This window comes from Vulpes vulpes, chromosome 2 (genome assembly GCF_048418805.1).
Source record: "Vulpes vulpes isolate BD-2025 chromosome 2, VulVul3, whole genome shotgun sequence".
Lineage (NCBI taxonomy): Eukaryota > Metazoa > Chordata > Mammalia > Carnivora > Canidae > Vulpes > Vulpes vulpes.
In genome coordinates this window covers 77,199,929-77,217,109 of record NC_132781.1, presented here as the reverse complement: position 1 = coordinate 77,217,109, position 17,181 = coordinate 77,199,929, and the positions used below count along the sequence as shown (strand labels likewise).

At 42.9% G+C, this 17,181-nt stretch overlaps 1 protein-coding gene across 4 annotated transcripts in view; it reads left to right on the top strand.

Annotated features, from left to right (window-relative positions):
* KIT (KIT proto-oncogene, receptor tyrosine kinase) overlaps positions 1–17,181 on the top strand; it is an 83,768-nt gene that overhangs the window by 50,307 nt on the left and 16,280 nt on the right. For all 4 annotated transcript variants that reach the window (XM_072748986.1, XM_072748983.1, XM_072748984.1 and 1 more), the window contains exons 7-8: positions 1,837–1,952; positions 16,167–16,281. In XM_072748986.1, coding sequence (XP_072605087.1) covers positions 1,837–1,952; positions 16,167–16,281 — 231 coding nt within the window. The remainder of the gene's footprint in view (positions 1–1,836; positions 1,953–16,166; positions 16,282–17,181) is intronic.

The window sequence follows — 17,181 nt, the reverse complement described above, 5'->3', positions numbered from 1 at the left end:
TCACTGAGCCACCCACGTGCCCCCACATCTCTTATTTGATCCTCAAGACATTTCTAACAAAAAACAGTAGCAATCATAAAATAGTAAAAAATAAAATGAAAATAGTAAGTAAAAATAAAATTAATAAAAATAATAAAAATTACAAAGCAAAAGCATAAAAGTAGCTTACTTTATGTAGGCTGCAGGTGCTCTTGCCTGCGCTGCACTGTTCTCAGTACCTTCCATATATTAAGTCAATAATTTCAGTCCTCACAAACCCCATGGACAGGCACTTTTATTCTTGTCATTTCTGAGAAGAGGAAACTGAGACACAAATGAGTCTTGATGTAACTTGACCAAGGTCAAATGGCTAACAGAAGTGGATGCCTTCATAGACTTTTTTTTTTTTTTTTTTTCCCCCAGTGAAGAGCTATGGGCTGTTGTAGGAATATGGGTGAGAGATGAGGCTGTCCTGGGTCAAGGTGCAGGGGCTGGAGGGAGGAGGATGGATTCGGGAGATATCCAGGCTACCTCTTTAGTAAGACTCAGCGATTGAGGGGATAGGAGAGAGAGGTAGGAGCTGAAGATACCCCTTCAGATTCTGTATTTATCAGCTACGTTGGATGGTGAGAGGTGATGTCTTTCAAGGAGGAGTGGGAAGGGTTGGGAGGGCAAAGACCATGAGTTTTTGGGGTTGGTTGAATTTGAGAATGTCCATGGGCTCTTGAGTGTGGACATTCAGGTAGGAAGTATCAAGGGCAGGTTCCCTAGAAGCAGAGCCTGAGACAGGGATTCTGGGTCAAGAGCTTCATTAAGGGAGAGGGAGAGCAGGACAGGAAGGGTAAAGGAGGAAAGAAAGGATGGATGGGTGATTGGCAGGCTGATCTCAGGGGCGCTCTCCAGAGCTTTTGTCCCTCTCCACGGGCAGTCACTCATCAGCCCTAGACCTAGAGAGGCAGTCAGTGTCCAAAAGGGGCCAACTGTCCAAGGGCAAGACTTGGGAGGATGTCGCAGGTGTGAATCATTATAAGCTTGTACCCACGAGGCAGGGAGATGCAGGCATGCAAATAGCTCTGTAGAGGAGGCGAAGGACCAAGAACTCTGAACCAGAGGTAAAGATTTGAAAGCTGTGAGCAAACAGCAAGGAGTTGATTGTGAGAGTGGATCGCTCGGGGGCGTGTGCATTGTGAGAGGAGATGAAAGTCTGAAGAGGCCACTGTGTATGTCTGGGCGGTTGTGTATGTTGCTCACACGGGTCAAGGGCTGCCCAGGGCGCTCCACCCACACCAGTGCCCATGTGGGGAACTCCCTTGGCAGGCCTGTGGGCTCAGTCTACACAGCGGTATCTAGTATCATCCCGGTAGGAAAACAGAAGCTTGAATAGCACATACTGGAAAGGATGCCAGGAAGAAGTAGCGGGGGTGAAAGGAGAAATGGGAGATTACGATTTTTGCAAGAAGGAAGGTGAGGGTCCTCCATGTGGGCACCTGCTCGTCTGGGGGCCCTGCCAGGGGCACAGCGTTATAGGGCAGCAGGGCGGGTGAGTTCAGGACACCGGGGAAGGATTATGGGCAGATGGGGACCTGGGCATGAGGACAGCCAGGAGGCCAAAGAGGCTGCGGCCTCCACGAGGCCATGAAAGCCTCTCCCCACTCAGCCATTGGGCCCAAATTCAATACATGCCTATAGGTTTGTATCTGTTAACATGGATCCTGTTAATACTGAGTGAAGTGCTTAGTCTGGTTCTTCCTCCCACAGGCGTGTGTTTCCAGAGAGAAACTGTGGACAAGATGCTCACCCGAGGCAGGCCATTCACGAGTGCTTGATTTCTTTTCTTTTCTATTTTATCTTTTGTAGATATGTGAGTGAACTTCATCTAACCAGATTAAAAGGGAACGAAGGAGGCACTTACACATTTCAAGTGTCCAATTCCGATGTCAATTCTTCGGTGACATTTAATGTTTATGTGAACAGTGAGTAAAACGAACGGTCCCTTATCTTTTTATTTTTTATTATTTTAAGTTGTGGCTCGTGCTTGGAACAGCTGCAGCACTGAGCTCGTTGTGTACTATGTAAATAATGTTTCATGATAATTTTGACCTTAACAAAGACCCTGTGGTTTGGTGGTTGGAAGAATGTGTACGAAAACCAATTCCTTGCCCTACATTTCACTGACCACGTGACCTTGCAGAGGTCACTCGGATTCCGGGTGCTGCCGTTGAAGCAAACAGAGGAGCCAGAGAAGTTAAAAATAACCGTCATGTGAGGGGGGGAAAATGTATTATTATTGATTGTTGAAATGGGGAGCCAGAGGTTGAATAGGACCTGGATTATGGTGTTAGTTGGGCAAGAGATGCTATCAGGCTCCGTCATGATTTCTCTGTTAGAGCGCTTTCTCTTTCAGGGTTGTGTTATTATTTGTGTTGAGATTGTTCTCTCACTAAGACGAATGCAATATCGATCCAGCTCAACGAGACCCTCCTGCAAAGCACGTGGGGACTGTGGGAGAGGGAGCAGGTGGTTTGGGCGGGAGGATGGCTTTGGGCGTGGGAACCTGAACACCTGAGTCCTGCCCTGCTGTGGCCCCTGCAGCATCTCAGAGAAATGGCTTTGCACAGAGGTTGAGGCCAAGGGAGCATGCTCGCCAGCTGGGGGGCTTCTGCTCCGTGCAGGGCACCCTCCTGGCTCTCCTCTAGGGCCCATCTGCACATCCAGGGAAGGACAGCAGGTGTCTGATGCACCACACCAGCCAGGGGACCAGGGGACCAGGGGATGGGAGGCCTCCACAGACACAGAATTCCAGGGGAGTGGTCAACAACAGGACCACCATTGGGATTAGCCATCCGGGGTGTGTGTTGGGAGGTGGGGGATTAGGAGACAATCTGGAACATTCCCTAGGGGATAGCTTAGTAACTGTGCTGAGTGCTTCGTGTGTGTGTTTGTGTGTGTGTTGGGGTGCAGGAGGGGCTGTGGGAACAAAGGAGGGGTGCCAGTTTCTTGTCCTCAAAGAGCTGACCTTCTGTGAAGTCATTTTACAAGTTACTTCGTTGGTGCTGCAGCTCAGCCGTACGGGGTAGGGTTAGCATGATCCAGCTGCAAATGAAGACAGAAAAGTGATACTCAAGGCTTTGGATTCCTAATCTGGAGTCTTTTAACTCGGTCCTCATTTCCAAGAACAAGAGGCTCTTATCTGTGGAGCTAAATAAATTTCTTAACTATAGACCTTGTCAGGATCCTTAAAATCACATCTGTGGAGCTAGACAAATTCCTTTTTTTTTTTAAGATTTATTTATTTATTTATTTATTTATTTATTTATTTATTTATTTATGATAGACATAGAGAGAGAGGGGCAGAGATACAGGCAGAGGGAGAAGCAGGTTCCATGCAGGGAGCCCAACGTGGGACTCGATCCTGGGATTCCAGGATCGCACCCTAGGCCTAAGGCAGGTGCTAAACCGCTGAGCCACCCAGGGATCCCCCGCCAGACGAATTTCTTAACTACAGACTTTGTCAGGATTCTTAATGTGCCAGGAGGAGGCTGTGGGATGGGGTATACAGCTCAAACTTGTTTGACCACAGAATTTACCTTTTTTTTTTTTTTTTTTTTTTGAGGGAATCATACTCATTAACGTCTCCCTTCCTCAGAACAGTGTTGATTATATGGTATCTCATTGGCCTGCATTTCAAATAGCTCTAGATTAATTCAGATGTTAATCAGAGAGCTTAGCATATCGCACATGGGCAAAATTACCTGCTTCTGAAAAATCTCAATATTCAAGTAACTTAAGAGACGATTACAGGTAAATCAGTATTCTTATGAGTCGAATATGCATATTATCCACCCAAAACTGGATTTTTGGGTGCTCTAGTGCAGTGCTTCTCAAACTGTCTATGGGAAAGGACCTTTTTTTTTTTTTAATTTTCCAAATTATTCGGGATCAATCCTTGCTACAAAATATGGTAAGAACCTATCACTAGGAAAGTGAATTGAATAAGAATAGAGATGTATGCAAAACCCAAGTTTAAATTTTTTTTTTTTTAAGGAGATTCCATAGATAGAAAACCGACTGTCAGGATGCTCCTGCTAAGTGCTTCTTGTCAGCTGCACCTCACCTCTTTGCGGACCAGTAACAGCAGATCATGGCCATGGCCTACTCCACAGGCCTCACTTCAGCCCTACTTGGGAGTGGGGAATTTTATAAAACTCTGTGCCATTTGCATCTGTCTTTCCCTGGCTTCAAGGTCAAGGAGGCTGTGGGTCACTGACCTTACAAAGATGTCTCTGAAGTCCCATTTTTCTGGTGACAAAATTGCTGCCATTTTACTTACCAGGCTCATTTGCCATCCGCACAATTGGTGTTAGTCACCTCTGCTGGTGAACTCCTGCCTCTTTGAAACTAGATAGGGAACCACATTAAGCTTCCCAAATGATTTTTTTTTTTGGAGGGGGCGGATTCCCTGTTGGGGCAGGACTTTGTTTATTCGGGGGCCCAGGTCTCAGATGCCCACCCAGCATCAACTGATGAACAGCTGCTCCATGGCACTGGGCACACAGATAAGGGTGGTTTAGTGTCTCCCCACTTAGGTGAAGTTTTTCAGGAAGTCTTTCGTTGCTGTCAGTTTGTTCTAAACCCTTAACCGACAAAAGGCATTTCTTTCATTTACCTAACACATTGGATTTCTTGAGCTCCACATGCTTTGACAGAGGTGGTATTTTTGTGTGAAACTTAAAAAACATCTACCTCTTGTGAAGTGTGTCCAATCGCTCTTTACAGATAATGTTAGCTAATCACTTTGTCGATTTTTTTTAATTGGATAAGGTTTCTAATGTTACACTTTAAAATCAAAAGCTAAAAATAGTTTTGAAATTTAAAATCGGAGCGGTTGTGTCCGTTTTGACATAACATTTCAGCTGAGCCAAGTAGATCCACTGTGTGATTTGTTCTGTAAATAAGCTTAGCCCCAAGGAGGGAAGGAATTCTGCTGTGCAAAAATTAGAATTGATAAAAATCAGAATAATAAATGCATAATATTAGTGCAGAAATTCAGTGACTTTTCCTCAGTGACATTGCTGCATAATTGCTTAATAGATTCAACTGGGAGAAATGCTTATGAAAATCCCCGATTTTGAATGGTTAAATGTTTGATCGTTGAAAAATTCATTTGTTTTAAAAACTCCACATGTAGATTTGAGTACATTGAGCATGTGCGTGTACGTGTGTATGCGTGTGTGTGTGTGTGTGTGTGTGTTTTAATTGCTTATGTGGGAGGCTTTAAAAAATACCATGTTCTATCAGTTTGTGTTAGAGAAAAATGTGTAGCATATTAAACTTGATAATGTTTTAGGTCTGTTTTTAACTCCTCTAACCAAGCTATGATTTACATGGGTCTGTTAGTTGGCTCCATGGCATTAAAGGTGGTGTATAAAGGGCAAGAGCTATATGACATGTTTGCTATTTTTGAGCAGAACTCCCAGTGGAAACTGATGGGAGTTTTTTGGTTTTTTGTTTTGGTTTGGTTTGGTTTGGTTTGGTTTAGAGAGAATGAGAGAGAGAGAGTGTGTGGGGTTGAGGTCGGGACCAGAGAGGGAGAAAGAGAACCTTAAGCAGACTCCACACCCAGCACAGAGCCTGAAGGGGGGCTCCAATCTCATGACCCTGGGACCGTGATCTGAGCCAAAATCAAGAGTAGGACTCTTAGCCAACTGAGCCACCCAGGTGTCCCCCCACCCCATTTTTTTTTGGCTGGGGGGGAAGGTGGGGCGGAGTTTTTATTAAAAAAGCAAACAACAAAAACATTGAATTTGCATTACTATAATCACCCTTGCCCTACTTATTGAAGATGTATATAGAAATCAGGTTCTGGGACTCCTGGGTGGCTCAGTGGTTGAGCGTCTGCCTTTGGCTCAGGGTGTGATCCCGGAGTCCTGGGATCGAGTCCTACATTGGGCTCCCCACAGGGAGCCTGCTTCTCCCTCTGCTTGTGTCTCTACCTCTCTCTCTGTGTGTCTCTCATGAATAAATAAAATCTTTTAAGAAATTGAATTAAAAAAAAAAAGAACTCAGGTTCTTAGTTCCAAAAAGAAGTGTGAGGGGCACCTGGATGGCTCAGTTGGTTAAGCATCTGCTTTTGGCTCAGATCATCATCTTGGGGCCCTGGGATCCAGCTCCGCGTCGGGCTCTCCGCTCAGTGACCAATCTGCTCCTCCCTCTCCCTCTTCATCTCCCTCTGTGGTCTCTCTCGCTCTCTCTCAAATAAATACATAAAATCTTTTTTTATTTTTAAGTTTGAGATCTTTGGTAAAATTGGCCATTTGTTTCCTTTGCAGATCAAAATTGGGAGGAAAGAGTTCTAAAATCTATAGAGCTACCCGAACATGCTTTCTTGTTTTAAAAAATATATTTAGCAGGATCCCTGGGTGGCGCAGTGGTTTAGCGCCTGCCTTTGGCCTAGGGCGTGATCCTGGAGACCTGGGATCGAGTCCCACGTCAGGCTCCCGGTGCATGGAGCCTGCTTCTCCCTCTGCCTGTGTCTCTGTCTCTCTCTCTCTCACTGTGTGCCTATCATAAATAAATAAAAATTAAAAAAATAAATATATTTAGCTACAATGACATAATATACATAATAAAAGTGCTTTCCTAATAGGACCTACTCTTTCTAAAATTCTTAGAGGTATTAGAAAAACCGACACCACCAAGGTTCTATATGTAGCCTATGATACTTGGTTAGAAACTTATGGTCTCTTTGTTTGCAATAAATGTCACACAATTGAGGTTTTTACCAGATCTAGGACAAATAAAAAGCCAAATGCACATTTAACTCTAAGTGATCCACTGTCTCTTTTCCCTCCCCACCCAATATTTCTTGATTAAATCTCAAACGTTGCAGTGGACTTAAATGTTAGTAATGTACATATTCAATGAGTTTATTTTGACATATAATTTCAAATGCCCCATGTGAATCCTGAAGTAACCTACATGATGGTGGAAAGTATGATTAATATGATAAAACAATTGTTTTTTCACAACTGTGGAATGATTTTTTTTCCCCTGTGGAATGATTTTAAGAAGATCTAATAAACTTATAATTTTATCAATTGTACCCCAATAAAGCTGGGAAAAATAAGATTTTAAAGTGTATACATGATTTTGATATATGTAAACATTTTGAAAGAAACTGCCCCCCCCCACACACACACATCAAGTGAATTAACACATCAGCTTACGTGTTAATGTTTACCCTTCTTGTTTTTGATTTTCTGGGGTTTTGGGGGGGCAGGGTGCTTGTTTTGTTTTTTGGTGAGAACATTTAAGTTCTACTTTCTTACCAAATTTCGATTATGTAATACAGAGTTATCAACTATAGTCACCATGTAATTCATTAGATGCCTAGACCTTACTTGTCTTACACCTGTTTGTATTCCTTTAATGCCTCTCCCCATTCCTCCCATCCCTTAGGCCTTGACAACCACTTTTCTACTCTTTTTCAATGAACTTGATTTTTTTTTAAAGACTCCATCTAAGTGATACCATGCAGTATTTGTCTTTCTCTACATGGAACATAATACCCTCTAGGTTTATCCAACCTAATTTGTTGTCGCAAATGGTAGGATTTCCTTCTTTTTCAGGCTGAACAATAATCCAGTGTCTGTGTGTATCACATTTTCTTATATCCGCTCATCCATCGAAGGAAATTTAGGTTGTTTCCATACCTTGGCTGGTGTAAGTAATACCGCAGTGACCATGGGAGTACAGATCTCTCTTCAAGGTAGTAGTTTTGTTTCATTAGGATATGTATGAAGAAGTGGGACTTGCTGGATCCTTTGGTAGTTGTGTTTTTAATTTCTCGGGGGGAACCTCCATGCTCTTTTCTGCAGTGGCACCAGTCTGCATTCCCACCAACAGTGCACGAGGGTTCCCTTTTCTCTGTGCCCTTGTCAACGTTTGTTATTTCTTATCTTTTTGGTAATACACGTGCTAACGGTGTGGGTGATCACCTCATTTTGGTTTTTTTGATTCACCCATAGTCTTAAAATGCCTCTTGAACACATTATCGGGTAACCTTTCCAAGATCAGCTTTGTGAATCTAAAATTTGGGGTAAATGGTATTGAGGGGCCATAAGTAGATCTCTGGCCAGTCTTAAAGGTCTGCCCTTTAATCACAAACCTCGCCAGGTGAGTCAGAGTATTGTGGTACTGGGGGGGTGGCTCAGGGGGTGGTCACAGAAAGGGAGGGAGGACAAGCATATAGAGAGAACTCAGGGGCTTGCCCTTCACCATCGGGCTTATGTGGAACACATGTCCTGTTAAGCTAGATCGGCTATCCAAAATGACTGCAGAAGTACACCAAATTAACTTTCAAAGTCACCGACTCTACTTCATTTACGGCAGTGTTAACAGTGGGTTGAAACGATTTAAGGAAATGCTAAATAATGCATTATTTCTAAATCACCGTATCATGTAATTAACATCCTGTCTGGTATGAGCAATTATTTATAGATCATACAGCGTGCCCGTATCAGTGAAAGTAATAAATCATCCAGAGTGAGGTCTCTTGATGAGAAAGTTTCTCTTTGACCACGTTTGCAAAATCTGGGCTGCCTTTTATGTAGTTTTGGTCATAGTTCAATCTGTCCTCCTAGGGAGAAGCCACTCTGAAGGGGAGCACCCCGCAGACAAAGTGGCACATTTGCCAAAGGTGAGGGCAGGTGTGTCAAGTCAGCCACGTAAGTAGATGGCTTAGACCCCCTGGCCAGCCAGCCCTCTGAGTCACCCACCTGGCTGGAAGTCCTCAGGGACCTTCACCCAGGGTTAAATGGTAATGTGGGCTGGCCTTCAAGGATTGCTCAGTTTAGGGGCTTTGGGTCTGTGTCTTTCATGATCCCTGTGAGATGAGAACAGAGTTACTAGAACTTTCCCTCTTTGGGAGGAAGAAATGTTTTCTACCATCTGTCTCCCTTTTTTTCAGGGCTGATAGGACCTTTCAAACATTTGGGTGTCCAAACCATTCTTGCATTAGAGGCTAAGCATTTTAATAAGGCCTATGACTAACACACTTGACCATTGAGTTTTGCTTAAGAGGTTTTGCTTTTTAGTGTTTTTTCCCCCTAGGGAAATCCCCCTAGGTGGATTCTATTAAATCTACTCTAATATTAAATTATTGGAATTCTTTTTTTTTTTTTTTTTTTTTTTGAGAGAGAGAGAGAGAGAGCACATGAGCAGTGGGGAGAGGCAGAGGGAGAGAGAGAGAGAGAGAAAGAGAATGCCCCAAACAGGCTCCACACCCAGCCCAGTGTGGAGCCCCACCCGGGGCCTGATCCCACGACCCCAAGATCATGACCAGAGACGAAATCAAGAGTCAGACACTCAACCGACTGAGCCGCCCAAGTGCCCCCAAATGACTGGAATTCTTAAACATTAAATAAAACCAGTGCTGAATAGAACTCCTTTCTGATTGATTTACTTGCTTTTGAAAATTTGCTGTAAGGCTATCACAGTAACCAGAAATGTAGCTTGGTTAGTGCAAACATATGTATACATAAAACAGTTTTAAATTAAAACAGTTTTTTCTTATTGTAAAAATGTCACACAAAGGATAGGAAAAGCTGGAAAATCAAATAAGCAAAAACAAGAAGCACATTTTAATTGTGCCTCTTAAAGTTGGTTTACATTTTATATTGTTGCTTAATATATCCCTTATTGTATATGTTCTTTGTGAACATTTTTTGTTAACTTTTTTTTTTTTTTTTTTTTTACAAAACTGAGGTCCTAATGCTTCATGAGCTTGTGTTTTGGTACTGAATAATGAATGCATTGCGTACACCTTTCCATGACATGAGATACCTGTCTGCAACCTCATTTTGGTATCCTGTTGCATGGATAGTGCATCATTTTTTTTTAAACCCACATCTGGTGCAGTTTTGAGACATTGTATAGTATGGGATGGGTCACAAATGATTGACTGGGGTTTTAAAGAAACCCATCAAATGCTTATTTAAGGTTTATAATTATCTTGTTTAATCTCAAATGAGTGACCTAGCTTAAGTGCCTGGCAGTAAATAAGGTTATCATCTGTCATTATCTTTCATGCTTGCCCATGTCTTAAACATATGTCACAGAAGATTTCACTCCCCTGGCTTTTGGGGCAGTTCTAAATTAAGGAATAATTTTCAGGTCTTCTTAGTATGGTTGCTAGTCTATGTAAAAGTAGTCTCTTGTCTTTTTATATTAATCTTTTTATAGGTAGCGCATGTTCATTTGTGATACCTGACAGCGTCTGAGCTCTGTTTTTCAGATTCTGTTACTGAATTTGAAATGAGTTTTTGTTGTTAAATGCTTTGGAGTTATGAGTGTTGTTTTGATGTGACACTTTAATATCTCTTTCTCATAATGAAGATCTCTCTGTCTTCAAGAATTGCTGTAGACATTTGAGTTGAAAGAAAAAAGGGATATCACTGCAACCTACTTTTAAAGTCTACTTTGATTCTCTTATGTGCTGAAAAAATTTAGGAAATGTATTAGTATTCTTTTTCCTTTGTGTATCATGAGAAGGTTGGTCGGGTGAGGTGTATTGCTAATTTGGAGGATCTAGTTAAAGGCCGAAACTGAGAACAGGAAACCCGTCTAGATCGTTGGGCCCTTTGTTGGTGTGGTCTGGCCATCATTTCGTGCTTATGGTAGAAAAGCAGGAGAAACAGGTTTAAGTTATATGACTGTGTCAGCGTCTGCTAGGAATGGACCCTGAATTGGGGCATAATTTTCTAAAGACGGTGTGAGTACTCTTCCCTCGTGTTAGTGGAACTTCGACTCTGTGGAAGTTCCCTTGCTATCTGAGCCCATATGTTTTTACATCAGATTAGCTCCCTTCATTTATACGTGGATCCAGGCTCACCTATAATTTAGTGTAAATTTAAATTAACCCGAGAATAGGTGCATGATTTTTCCATGGGTTTTATGGCAATAACCCTTGCCTTCCACTTTTGAATTATGTTGGAAATGAATTCACTGCTTTTACTGAATAGAGAAATAGCACTTATATCACATGCCAGTCCTCCACGTGTGTGTCTACACATGCCCTCTGCGTGTCTGGGTCACATGGCGGTGGTGCCCTGTAAATCGAGCATCGTGATTCTGGCTGGGCAAGGCTTTGTGCAGTTAGTTGTATCACTTTTTAAATTTTTTTTAACTTAATCTCAGGACTAGGAGATCTTTACTGGCTGTTTAGAACAGATGTTGGCAAACTGTAGTCCTAGGGCCGGAGTCAGCCTGCAGCCTCTTTTCAAAGGGCCCATAAACTAAGATTTTTGGTCAAATGGTTGAAAAAAATCAGAAGATTTTGTGAGACGTGAAGATAAAATTCAAATGTCAGTGTCCATAAGTAAAGTTTATTGGAACACAGCTGTGCACATGGCTTTGCATGTCTGGCTACATTTGTGGTACAGTGGCACAGTTGAGTATTTGCAAGAGAGACCCTAAGGCCCACACAGCCGAAATTGTTTACCACCTCAGTCTTTACCATAAAAGTTAGCTTACTCCTAGTTTAGAATGTCATTGCGTTAGGAGGGTGATTTTTTTTTTTTTAATAGTAAAAACTCTGTTAAAGACAGCTGGATACAGGCAACTACAATTGAAGTTTTGTTTCATTTGTTAAACAAACTTCTATCAAAGTGCCCATATGCCAGTTTCTAACAATCTTTTTTTTTTTAATTTTTATTTTTTAAGAGAAAGGGGAGAGAGGGATGGGGAAGGGCAGAGGGAGGGAGAGAGAGAGAGAGAGAATCTTAAGTAGGCTCTTTGCCGAGCATGGAGCCTGAATCCATTCAGCGGGGCTAAATCTCAGGATATCTATTCCAGTTTTATTTTGTTTTTGTTTTTTAAGTATAGCCTTATATAAGTGAAAGTTAATCTGAAATTTTTTGTAGTCCTGTTTTAGCTGATTTAAGTTCCTTTTTCATAGCAGTGTTATGGCAGGAATGTAGATTTGACCCAGGCCCAAATAGGGCCAAATTGCTGGAAAGCATTGCTGTGTGGCCATTAAAACTACAGCAGACCCACAATCGTAAAAACAAAATGCATCCTTATGATCCCTCTTCATTTAGTCTTTTATTGCTTGTGGAGGCTTCAGTCTATGTTCTTTGCTGGTTATAGAGTGTGGGCAAATGTGGTTTATTAGCAGGAACTGGTCGAGGTGCTCAGGGGCAAGAGGGGAGCTCAACTCAGAAATGCTTCCCCATCAATGACTCGTGCATCTCCTCCCACCCCACCCCAGCTCTTATTATCTGTGCTGTGTCTTAAAAATTTGTTTTGTTCTTGCCTCCCGTCTGGACCTGATGGTGGTGAGAAGGAGTATTTTTTCAAGATCACATATCTTTGGGGTAAATCAGCAAATGGTTAGGGTTTTTAATTGCACGAGCCATAAATTCTCAGTAGAGTCGTAAGCACTCTGAAATCAGCCTACAAGTTGATCAGTGTTGTTGCAGACGCTGGAATGACCCAGGCCCACAACGCTTTGAAAGGAGAAAAGGCTATTTTCTTAATCTCCGCAGGAAATACATAACTCATGCACCTCTTAGGCTTATCCAAACCTCCAACCTGGGAGGAATTAGGGAATGTGTCATTTGGTATACTGCTGATTGCCGAATATCTCAGAAACCACAGCTCAGATTTAACCTGGAGAATTGCAGTTATGTGTCTTTAAAAGCAAAATGCATATTTAATGCCTTACACAGTGCATTGAGGCACTTACAAAATGCAGATGAGCCCAGATTTTCATTTTTAGGAATCAGATTTATACCTAGCTCATTCTTTATGCATTAAACATTTTCGTAGTGCAACTTGCCATGTAGATCTGAAACTGTACTCGTGTAATTTAGCCTTTTCAAAATGAGGTCTGTCATCACCAATGTTAGGGACACGACTGGGATTAGGGCGAGGCGCCTGGGGTGTAGAATTTAAGGAAGAGCTCACTCGAGGTGCCAGCCCTGTATTTGCAAGACCTTGAGGAGGGTGAGTGCCTTCTTAAATTCCACACCTGATGTGCTTCTCTTGCCTCACCCTCATCCTACCCCCAGTCAGGATCTTTTTTGTAGGTCCACTAAAAAGGTGCATTGCTAGGTCAGATCCTTGGCTTACTGAATCTCTGGGATGGGGGTAGGGGTAGGGGGCAGAAATGTTTATTTTTTTAGTTTTTATTTTCCTAATACTTCGAACACACATTAATGTTTAGAGACCTTCTGGGCTTGGTTGGCCAGGCTAAAGACCAACAGGACAAAGCTGCTCTGCTAGCCTCGGGTTACAACCGGCCTGAGACGGTAGCTTAAAAGTCTGCCCAATTAACCAGCACACGGGAACAAGTAGGCCAACCGGACTACACCACTTGCCAGCCTTGGCCGTTGTGTAACTGCCACCAGGTGTCACGCTGGAAGGCTTGGATCTTGAGCACTTGTAGCCAGAGCTGAATGTAATTGATTATGTAATTTTGAGCTGTTCCAATTTTTTTAATTAAAAAATGTTTTATTGGTTCATTATTAGCTACATGTTCACCGTAAAAAAAAAAAAGAGAGAGAGAAAATAAGTCAAAAGAATAAAGTAGAAACTATCCATAATCCTTTTACCCAGAGGTAACCATCGTTAACATCTTAAGGTACCCTTTCAGCCTTTTTTTTCCCTATTGAATTAATATTTAATTCCACTCTAAGAAATCTAATCATTTGGATTAGGAAGGATGGGTGACAAAAGGAATGTCGATGGGAGGGAATCCATCTTAGGACCTCGATTCCAGTCTAAGTCCTATCCTGTTACCTTTGCCATCTCTGTGTAGACCTCCCCTCTCACCTACAATCTCTGTGTTAAAGAAGAATTCACCTGGCCAGGTAGATGTGTGGATAGCTTCTTGTAAGAGTGGGAAGAGAGCCCCTAACACAGCAAAGTCAACATCAGGCTCTTGTCCCAGGTCCCTTCTTATGATTCTAATCGAATTCCTTGGACTCCGAGGAACTTGGTTTTTTAGAGGGGACTTAGTGGTTCAAACAGCTCTTCCTTTGTGTGTCTGCAACAGGTCAGACTCTGCTCCGAGTCAGAGGTACAATCAGGGAGATGTGGTTCTGCCCTTGAGAGCATAGAGTCTGATGGAGGAGGCAGCCCAGAAGGTTGTGTAAGAGTGTCAGGTGCTCTCGCATGCTGCGGGAAGAGGGAGGAGAGACCAACCAACTTGGCTTTGGAGAGTTGAGGATGGCTTGGAACAGGAGATGACACTTGAATGGAGTCCAGAGAGACCTGCCTTATGGCGCCTGCCGTCTTCAGCAAATAGCATTCTCCTAAAGTTCCACTGTTTTTTTGTGTTCTGTCCTACTTTTCAGCGCAATCACACAGTTGCCCATGATAATTAAATGAGACTTGCCAGATGGATACTTTCGCAAGACGATGGCTCGTCTTCTTGCTCTATTTGTGAAAGCTGGCATTGGATCCAAACTCTCAAGGATGCCCCTACCTTGAGATCGCTTTGGAGTGCCACTCTTTTGTGTGTATTTGCCAAATGGCCTGCCCATGCGTCGGGCCAGGTTGAGTGACAGGTGGGTGTGCCATGCATGTGGACACTGATCCCCGTCAAGCCGTTTTGCCTGCAAGGAGGTGAGGTGCTGAGAGGTGGTTCTACACTGGTACCTTCCCTTGAAGAAATACGCTCCTGAGCTTCCGATCTGTCGGTCCCTATCTTCTCACCATGTACAATTTTCCTATCAGTTGCAACCTAATCAAGGTCAGATTCCCAACGCGTCGGGTTAAGACACTCATTATCACACTATCTGAAGATTTTTAGATCACTGAAGAGAATATTCCTGGTGGCAAACACAGTTGAGGGGTAGCAAACTTGATTAACCAGAGAGGGTAGGTATTCCAAAATAGGAAATGATAGCTGAATCGTTAATAAATTAATGGTTAATAAAACTGTCTCGGGTCTGCGAAACATTCTTCCTCCTTTGGGTGCTCCATCTCATTTAATTGTCCCAGCATCGTTATGAAATGGGGACTGTTGTTATTCCCACATGACACACGAGGAGGCTTGATGGAGGGACAGATTATTGGTAAACGTGGGAGCCGGCGGCAGGACACCCTTCACCCCCCCACACACACACAGTGGGGTGCATCCCATTCTGTGTCTGATGTCATACTGAGGATCCAGGGTGAGCGCATCCCCGCCCCTGCCATCAGATCCTTACAGGTCGGCTTACTCGTTCTCCAAGGCTTAGACCCCTTCACTTATATTTCCTGTAGAACAACTGAATGTAATAAGTTCATTTTCCTTTCACTTTAGAAAATAATCTCAAGAATTTGCAGTGCTTTTAGGCACCCTTGATTGAATGAATATCAGTTGATTATTGTCGTTCCCCAGAAATTAGAGCATGCCTGCTGATACAACCTACTTTTTCAGTGATTATATACAGGTTTAGATAGACATGTGAATAAAACTCTTGGGCTGGTTTCCTCTTAAAATTTTCTGTCCATATTTTGCATTTGAAATACAAATTTGGAGTTTAAAAGCCCATATTGTATTTTACTCTTATGTTTTGGCTTCTCCGTAAATAGGGTGATTCAGTTCTTTTATTTCCACCCACTCCCTTCTGCCCCCACCCCTAAAAAAGAGGACATTCTTGGAGGGGGGGAAGTGGGTGGGGGGCTTCTCATTTCCTAGAACTCCTCTTAATTTTATCCATCCCAGTCTGTGCCATAACTTGAAATTCTCTATGACAGGTTCAGTAATTTGAAAGTCTGATGGCAAGAATCTTAAACACGATTTCCACCTTCACAACAGTTTGGAATCCTAAAGTTTGGATTAGAAGCAGTCTTGCAAATTCTGCCCCCCACCCCCCAACTGGAAGCAGAAACCCGGCCAGGGGTCCTGCGAACCCCACCTCCGTTCACTCGACCCCAAACAGGGAGTTCTCACCTGCAGTGTGGACAGTCCACAATGGGGCCAGGCAGCTCTAAACGGGGGAAACCCTTTCCTGGTCTGACCCTCGCTTCTGCCTCCCTGTGCCTTCCACTCACTGGTTCCGATGCTCCCCTTTGAATATGTTCCCTCAGGGTCCTCTTCAAACTCAAGAAGGTTCTAAGGATTTGGAAACTGTGGAGGGGAGCCTTGGTGAGGTGTTCCAGCAGTCTGACCTATGGCCATTTCTCTTTTCCTACAGCAAAACCAGAAATCCTGACCCATGAAAGTCTCACGAATGGCATGCTCCAGTGTGTGGTTGCAGGATTCCCAGAGCCCGCAGTAGATTGGTATTTCTGTCCAGGAGCTGAGCAGAGGTGAGAGGATTATTCTGGCTACTACTTAACGTGCACGAGGGAAGGACAGCAGGGTAGTTGAACTTCAGATAGGTTTTCAGATTCTTTTTTTTAAAGCTTTGTTTGATTATCCTTTTTTTTCCCCTATCCATGTGCTTTTTTAAGGGGGGCATAATTGCTATATTTTTCGTGGTAGACATTAATTTTGTTTGCTGAGAAATGATTACTGAGTGACTTACTTCTCTGTTTTGGTGGTTATCTTTTGGATTTATCATGCAATTTCTAGCCTGCAGGTAGATAAAGCAATTTTCCAGGACAGAGTAATTAGATTTCCATTCTGTACACAGGAGGCAATGTGTGTGGGAGATGTGGCTGTAGTTTTCATGAAAAAAAATTGCCTCAGAAGTTAATTGCCAAGTTACCAAAAAGTAATGATCGTGCAGTTACAACATACATACAGCATTTGTAAGCTGCGTGTTTTTAAAAGGTTTTTTTTTTCTCCTTGATTAGGTGCCCGGCCCCTGAGCAGAGCACATCTGGCAGGGTGCTTCCTCTCCCTTCCAATCTGCACTTAAGCCTTAAATTGTCCTTTCACATTACCTGAAGATGAAAATGGGGTCACCATGGCTGTTTTTATCCATCAAATGCTATTTTGCGCTCGGGCTTTAAAAGCCCAGTGTAACATCACAATTGAATAGTCAGGATAATAATAGAAATTTTATTTCTCACAGAATAGTCCTTTTTATCACAACACGTTGGAAGAGGTTACGTAGGATTGTTGTTTTCAGCGGCGTTTTAGTGGAATGTTTTCTTCGGGGAACAGTAAGAAGGACCCGAGGCCCCTGGAAAAGCCCCTACAGTGGAAGTAACCCCAGCAGTTACTGTTCTCCATACAGCAAATATTTATGGGGTGCCACTTGT